The sequence below is a fragment of the Nelusetta ayraudi genome, unplaced genomic scaffold, assembly GCF_046127955.1.
Source record: "Nelusetta ayraudi isolate G7.1 ecotype Tasmania unplaced genomic scaffold, CSIRO-AGI_Nayr_v1 ptg000027l, whole genome shotgun sequence".
Lineage (NCBI taxonomy): Eukaryota > Metazoa > Chordata > Actinopteri > Tetraodontiformes > Monacanthidae > Nelusetta > Nelusetta ayraudi.
The window spans coordinates 5,540,838-5,547,655 of record NW_027466077.1 but is presented as its reverse complement, the minus strand read 5'-3'; the positions used below and the strand labels follow the sequence as shown (position 1 = coordinate 5,547,655).

Sequence of the window (6,818 nt, the reverse complement as noted above, 5' to 3'; positions counted from 1 at the left end):
CACCTCTCTCTCTCTCTCTCTCTCTCTCTCTCTCTCTCTCTCTCTCTCTTTCTTGCATTTCCACACGTCATCCCATCTTACAACGCCCCCGTTTTTCCCTCCCCGTTAGGCCATCATTCACTTTTCGGAGGAGAGGGGCTGAGTAAGGATTTTTTTCCGCCTCTCGGATCAGTCATGATGACCGGATTTCGGCTCAACTTTTCGCCGCTCAAGGAGCCGCTGGGCTTCGTCAAACTAGTGGAGTGGGTAAGTTTGTAAGTCCGTGCTTGTGACTTTTGTGTGCGTGTGCGTGCGTTCCGGACCCACAGGGCAGGGAGGGAGGATCGGAACTCGGGTTGTTTTGGGGGTTTTTTTGCGCCTTTCCCCGGCATTTTTCCTCCCTGCCCTCCGAGTGAATTAAACCTCCTGCGATCCCAGTGTCATCTGGTTTAGATTAGAATGATTTTTTTTTTTTTTTTTTTTGTCTTTCAGAATAAAAGTGACGTCGAGTTTGGGCTCTAAATAAAATACGTGCTTGTCAATTTGCCCTTGCCACCACCAGTTCGGTTCACGATTGAAATTATGTGCATCTGCTTTTTGGCCACACAAAAAAAAAAGAAGAAGAAAAAAGTGCCCCACATGTTTCGTCCCTCAGTTAGGGAAAAGCTGTTCGGTCACTGAAGTTTTAGCAGCACTTTTCAACATCACGGTGAACAAAAGGGACTAAAAGAAGGGGGCCGTGCTGCTTTCGGCTGATTGCTTTGCCCTCTAGAAGACAACCAAAGTTGTAGATTAATGCACGCCTCGACAATAATTGACCACCAAATAGCTGCACGGTTTGGCTCCGCAGCCTCTGTCTCTCCCACGCACACACCCCTGCCTGTTGTGTTTGCCTGCTGTGACGTCACAGATGACCAGTCTAGAAGACTGGTCGCTAATCGCCTCTGCTCCACAAAACTGGGTCACGGGAATCCAAGTGCGGGCCAGGGAGGGCAGCGAGGTCTCTCTCAGCTGTTCTGTCTCCTCCTGACACACACACACACACACACACACACACACACACACACAAAGGGAGCTGAAAAGCAGCACAAACACCCCCAGTCACCTGACCAAGAGGCAGGCTCTGTATGAGTGAGAGAGCATTCACGTAACCAGTTATTCAACCGCATCTTTCGATACTCATGAGATTGATTGGTGACCTTATGTATGTTTTTTGTCCGCACAACTTTACAATTAACAATGTGTTTCAGGAGCAAGTTGATCGGAAGAACCTTCTGCCAGTGCCACTCAAGCAGGCCAATCCCTTTATCTTTTCTCCTTTTTTTTCTTTTTTTTTTTTTTACAAACATAATCTTTCTCGCTGCATCACATCCTTGGATAGCATCTCACCCACTCTTTGGTAAACAGGATGCAGCGTTTCAGAAAGGCAAAATAGAAAGGAATGCTCACGTCCTGCATTGGTTTCTTAAAGAATTGATTTGATTTATTTATTGATTTATTTATTTATTTATTTATTCCAAACATGAAGGAAAATGAGAAAATAAAAGAAGGGATCCAAAACCAAAACATACAAAGGAAGAATATGTAGTTTATGTTGCCAGCTTCACTTGTTCGTGCCTGGGCTGCTTTGACCTTGTGGCAATGCATAGAAAAGAAAGAGAGGAGAAAAAAAAAGTAGCCAAGTCAGTGAAATGTGAGAGAAGTAGCTCGCTGGGGCGTGAAGCCAGAGAAAACAGGAAGTGGCAGCCAGTGACATCTGGAGAAACATCTGGAGCGAGGCCTGGAGGTGTGCCTGTGCGTGTGTGTGTGTCTGTGTGCTGCGATGTGAGGCCTCGGCACTATAAATGGAGGCGGCCTGTGGCGCGACGATGGACGCGGTTGGGAGGAAGTGGGTCTAACGGGTCGGCAAAGTCTCGCATCCATCCTGGGTCAGGGTGCGAGCGTGAATTGACTGCTGCAAAAACCACAGAAGAAGACAAATGACTGCCAGCTTTGTGCGAATAACGGCTGCTGCTCCAGTCGGCATGGACACATCCCGACTCAGCTCAGTGTGCCCAGTCCGCTTGGTACGGATGCTGCCCCCGGTGGCCGCCAGAGGGGGGCGGGAAAAAGACGACAAAGCTCAGATTATGGCTTTAACGACGGCCGAGCTCTGCGGCCCGCGGGCTCCTCCTCCTCCTCCTCCTCCTCCTCCTTCTCCTCCTTCCATGGAATCCGCTGCTCGTCTGCGGTTTCTCGTTTTAGTTTTGAACTCGGATCGCGAAGCGGACGCACAAAAAGCGATGCATTAATGCGCGGCTGCTGCCAACAAGGCATTGTAAGGAGATCCCGGTGAGGCTCAAGGGTTAACGCTCAGCAAGCAGCAGCAGCAGCAGCCCTGACTCTGAAAGAATTCAGCACTAGCGAGTATTAGCGTCACATGGCCAACAGGCTGAGTCAGATGCTGTCCGTCTCGACGAGGAAGAATGCAGGAGCTTGAATGGCGGCAGCGGCCGTGAAAACCACCGCGTTTTAAAGCGGGGAAGAAGAAAAAGAAACTGGCTTTGTAAACAAGTCGCGGCCTCATGGATAAGATTACACTTCTACAGCATCCCTGAGGCAGTTGGCGCTTGGAGAGGTTCATGCGATGTTGCCGGAAAACTGCGAGCATATTTCACATAATGTGACCAAAAAATATGAAAAAAAAAAACAAGGTGATTGAGCCGCCCTTACGTTGTTGCATGAATGTGTTCAGGCCGACACTCACTAGCTGTAATTTCCGTCACAGTTTTTCGCAAACTAAAAGCGATATTTATAAAGGTTCGACAAAGTGTGCCCAATTGTGACTTGCAGGTGTTTCCAGGTGCAAAACATTTTGCGTTTTGGAGCAGCCATTTAAGTTGTTTGCTGTCAAGAATGGTTGTTATATCTTTAAAAATATTCCGCCTCCTCCTCCGTCCAAACATAACGCGCCATTGTGACTTGATGTGAACTGGTCGCGTGAGCCCGTACGTCACGTCCGCTGACGTGTAAATGTGAAAAAAAAAGTGTTTCCGTGACACTTTTGCGATGTACCTCTATAACGATGCGTCTGAAAAACCACCTCACGAGAGCATCAAAACCTTTTAGCCATAGTTGAGGGGTCTTTCTAAGTTTAGGCATTTTCATTACCAGTTTTTTATTGCGATATTTAGGTTTTGCGCAATTCTAGGGGAAATGGAAACGCAGTCAGAGTCATCACAGAGGAGGTGGGTTAGCCCTTTGTTTGCAGCCTCTTCCCGAGTTTCACGAGAGGGCAAGGCCACGAAGCCGGGCAGAAAGACGTCATCTTGTGCGGTCCAGCGAGAGACTGGATGAGCTTCATTCCGAGGAAAAAACACTGATGACAGTGAATTGAACTAATGTGGGACCTTGAGTTTCCCTCCGCTGGCTCTTCTCTGGAAACTCTCTTCCTCCAAACTTTTCCTTCTGTCCACACAGCTCACGGCGATCTTTGCCTTCGGGGGCTGCGGCGGCTTCTCGGGGAGGAACGTCGTGACCGTGTTCTGCGGCGACGGCACCAACGACACCCTGAACGCCGACTTCCACTACCCCTTCCGGTGAGAATCCCATCGGCCCTCTCATCCCCCACCCCCATCCTGCCCTGACTGCAACGCTCCCCATTTTCCCTCTTGGCTCGTCTTCCAGGTTGAGCCAGGTGCCCCTGGTCCCCGCCAACGCCACCATCTGCAACCGCTCGGTCGCCACCACGCACCTGGTGGGAGACTCCGCCTCCTCCGCCGAGTTCTTTGTGGGCGTGGCCATCGTCTGCTTCCTCTACAGCATGGCGGCCCTGCTGGTGTACCTGGGCTACATGCACGTCTACAAGGACTCCGACTTCGGGCCCATGTTTGTGAGTGTCCGTCCGTCCGTCCGTCTTTCTTTCTCTGCTGTTGAAACCCAAAGTCTGACCTCCGCCGCCGCAATTTCTTTTTTTCCCCGCCCGCCAGGACTTTGCGCTCACGGCCGTCCTGGTCTTCCTGTGGCTGGTGTGCTCCTCGGCCTGGGCCAAAGGGCTGCAGAACGTAAAGGACGCCACGGGCACCGAGGGCATCGGCTCCACGCTGGCGCTGTGCAAGGGGAGCAACGCGACCTGCGAGGTCACCGACTACGCCAACCTGCGGACGCTCAACATCTCCGTGGTGAGCGGAGGGACGCAAAACACGCAAATGGATGGAATTTAGTTTCAATGAGAGGGTTTGTGCTGCGAGAAACAACAAACGAATCAGCAAGTTTGGAACATTTTTTAAGCGTACTTCAACATGTGCGCTTGAAGAGTGTATAACAAGAAGATTGTTTTTTGTAAAGGTTGGGGATTTTCATTTGAAAGCAATAAATCTAAATTCCAAAACTTAAGAGTCGTGTTGGAATCAACGACTCAACAGTTTTATCTCCTGGTCATGAGACTCGGAGCAACACAGCTTCGAATTTTTCCGAGACAACGCGGTCTTAACAAAAACAAAGAAACATTTCCCTGAATTGACCACTCGATGGCGTGTGTGCTTTTCATTTTCTCCTTTTCCCACCAGGTGTTTGGCTTCCTCAACATGTTCATATGGGCGGGCAACGCCTGGTTCGTCTACAAGGAGACCCGCTGGCACTCCAAGAAGTTCTCCTCTCAGCCAGGACCCGGGAGACAGCAGGTCCCTGCGCCCATCTAAACACCGTCAGCACCAAGCCATGCCGACAGACGCTCGCGGACACGCAGATACACGCAAGAGAAGAGAGGAGAAGAGAAGAGAAGAGAAGTGCCTTTTTCTGGGGTGGGCGGGGCATGTGCGCGCGCTTGATTGCAACACTTGTAGGTACTCTGAGAATTCAAAACCAAGCATAACGCGGTGGAAGGTCATTTTTAGAAAGGGTTGGATGTGGACCTCTCCAGACGAGACGGATCACGTTGCACTCCAAATGTCATTGTCTTTCGCCTTGCTCTGCCGTTGCACACTTTTGTCATACTTGAAACGGAGACGAGCGACGTGCGCGGCCCCTTAAGTACCTCCCTACAGGTGAATTGAGAACCTTGTCATGTAGATTAGATTTTTTTTTTTTTGCCTTAAATTCTTCATACATTCGTACATCGTACGGAAACACACTAAATGCAGTACGACAAATCTTTGCCACTGTGCCTTAGCCGAGCAGAGACACGCAAGGCTTGATTTGCCTTTTAAAGATGTCTTTCTCACAGCATCAGTGCTGTGATCTTTTTTCCTCTTGTATGCCATCAGGATAAATGCGCTTCTTTATGCTTAAATGTGCCTGTAGATATTGACTGTGAGGTACTTGAACATAAAAAATATTTAATTTTTTTTTTACCATCAGCAGCCATTAGGATTCTAGACTGGAGAAGAAAGTCACCTTCTGTGCACTAAACATCACTTGTCAATGCTGCAGGAGCCAATCAAGCCTGCGCAACCCAAAAAAAACCCAAACATATTCGCCCTCTAGTGGTGCCCGGCAGGTGATGGTACGCCAAAATACTTAAATGTTAAGATGTCTTGATGTATCAGCTGTGCATTGTTTTCTCTATGTAGTCAGTCGTTTGAGCGTCGTCGTGTGGGACCTTTAACCTCACAAGTCCCGTGGAAACACACCTGCTATTCCACACACCGTACGATGCAATGATGCTTTTGTTTGTCCCGTGCACTTTTTTTTTTTTTGCCACACATGACGCTGATGAACACGCTGCCCATTAAGCAACGCAAGAGTCCGCGGAGACGACGACACGGAGAGCGGGCCTCTTAATTCTCGCGGGATAATCTTGCGCGAGTGGGGCAGAAAGGTCTTAAGTGCTTTTATCAGTTTAGGCTCTTTTAGCAGAGTGCCGTCAGGTGCATGAAGTCATTCTGTGATTTCTCAAACTTTTTCAACTTTTTTTTACCAAACACACAAAAAGAAAAAACAGCCAAAGCTTATTTGTCCTATTTAAAAATAACTTCTGTGTGATCTTGGCCATTTCGTTATCCAGGTGCTTTTTTTTTTTTTAAGGACTGTTTGAGATGCCGTTAATCGTTTCTATTCATTTAACCTGCCAAGCTGCAATTCTCAAGAGTGCAAAATATTCATTCCTGGCCAAAAAATACTGTCACTGTGCCTTTTTTTTTTTGTGCATTTTTGTTTTTCAATAAAAATGTGTGATTTGTGGTTGGATCCCATTGCACTGTAGGATTTATTTCATCTGACCAATTCAAACATAAACTGAGCAAAAGAATAAGATGCACTTGCGTCACCAGATGACCATGGAAGCTTAAGAGATTTTTAGGACTTATTTTTCTGTATCCTAATCTGTGGGACATTGTTTATAAATAGGATTGACCTTATTTGACACTACAAGTGCAGGTGCTCTCTGCAGCCACCAGAGGTCAGTGTAGTGCCGTGAACTTGACGCGAAACACTTGGCAGGAAGATGAACATCCTGGGACGCTTGTGCCCTGAAGACCGTGGCTACTTTTTCCCTCGCGGCAAATTATAATTATACATTTTGGCATAGAAAGCTTGTAAAAAACAAAACAAAAAAAACAACAACCAACAACAACTCATGCCAGTCAAGCCAATTAATGGTAGAATATTTGGATGTGAAAGTTATTGTTTCAAGCAAATCATCTGTTGATCTCAGACTCAGCGGATCAGCCTGTATTATTAATTACCCCATAAAAAAAAAGCCTACAGATCCTCGACATATTTGGGACGGGAGAAAACGCAGCCTCTTGGAACACTTGGTACAACAACAACAACAACAACCTGGGAGAGGTGATTACACCCTGTGTGATGTCAAAAAGGGTTCACCTGAGAGTTTTAGACCTCACTTTCTAAAGAGTCATGTG

The 6,818-nt window shown here is 47.8% G+C and overlaps 1 protein-coding gene across 1 annotated transcript; it reads left to right on the top strand.

Moving 5' to 3' along the window:
* Positions 1-83: 83 nt before the first annotated feature.
* On the top strand, positions 84-6,144 carry sypl1 (synaptophysin-like 1). Its single transcript, XM_076030274.1, has 5 exons — positions 84-246; positions 3,439-3,557; positions 3,646-3,850; positions 3,948-4,139; positions 4,527-6,144. Exons 1-5 carry the CDS (start codon positions 175-177, stop codon positions 4,656-4,658), a joined length of 720 nt encoding a protein of 239 aa, XP_075886389.1. The 5' UTR covers positions 84-174; the 3' UTR covers positions 4,659-6,144.
* The last annotated feature ends 674 nt before the right edge of the window (positions 6,145-6,818 follow it).

Excerpts from the sequence above, each read along its gene's own strand:
- sypl1 (XM_076030274.1), top strand. The coding sequence starts at position 175 with ATGATGACCGGATTTCGGCTCAACTTTTCGCCGCTCAAGGAGCCGCTG. Across the intron at positions 247-3,438 it reads TCGTCAAACTAGTGGAGTGG|CTCACGGCGATCTTTGCCTT; the intron begins GTAAGTTTGTAA and ends CTGTCCACACAG. Across the intron at positions 3,558-3,645 it reads GACTTCCACTACCCCTTCCG|GTTGAGCCAGGTGCCCCTGG; the intron begins GTGAGAATCCCA and ends CTCGTCTTCCAG.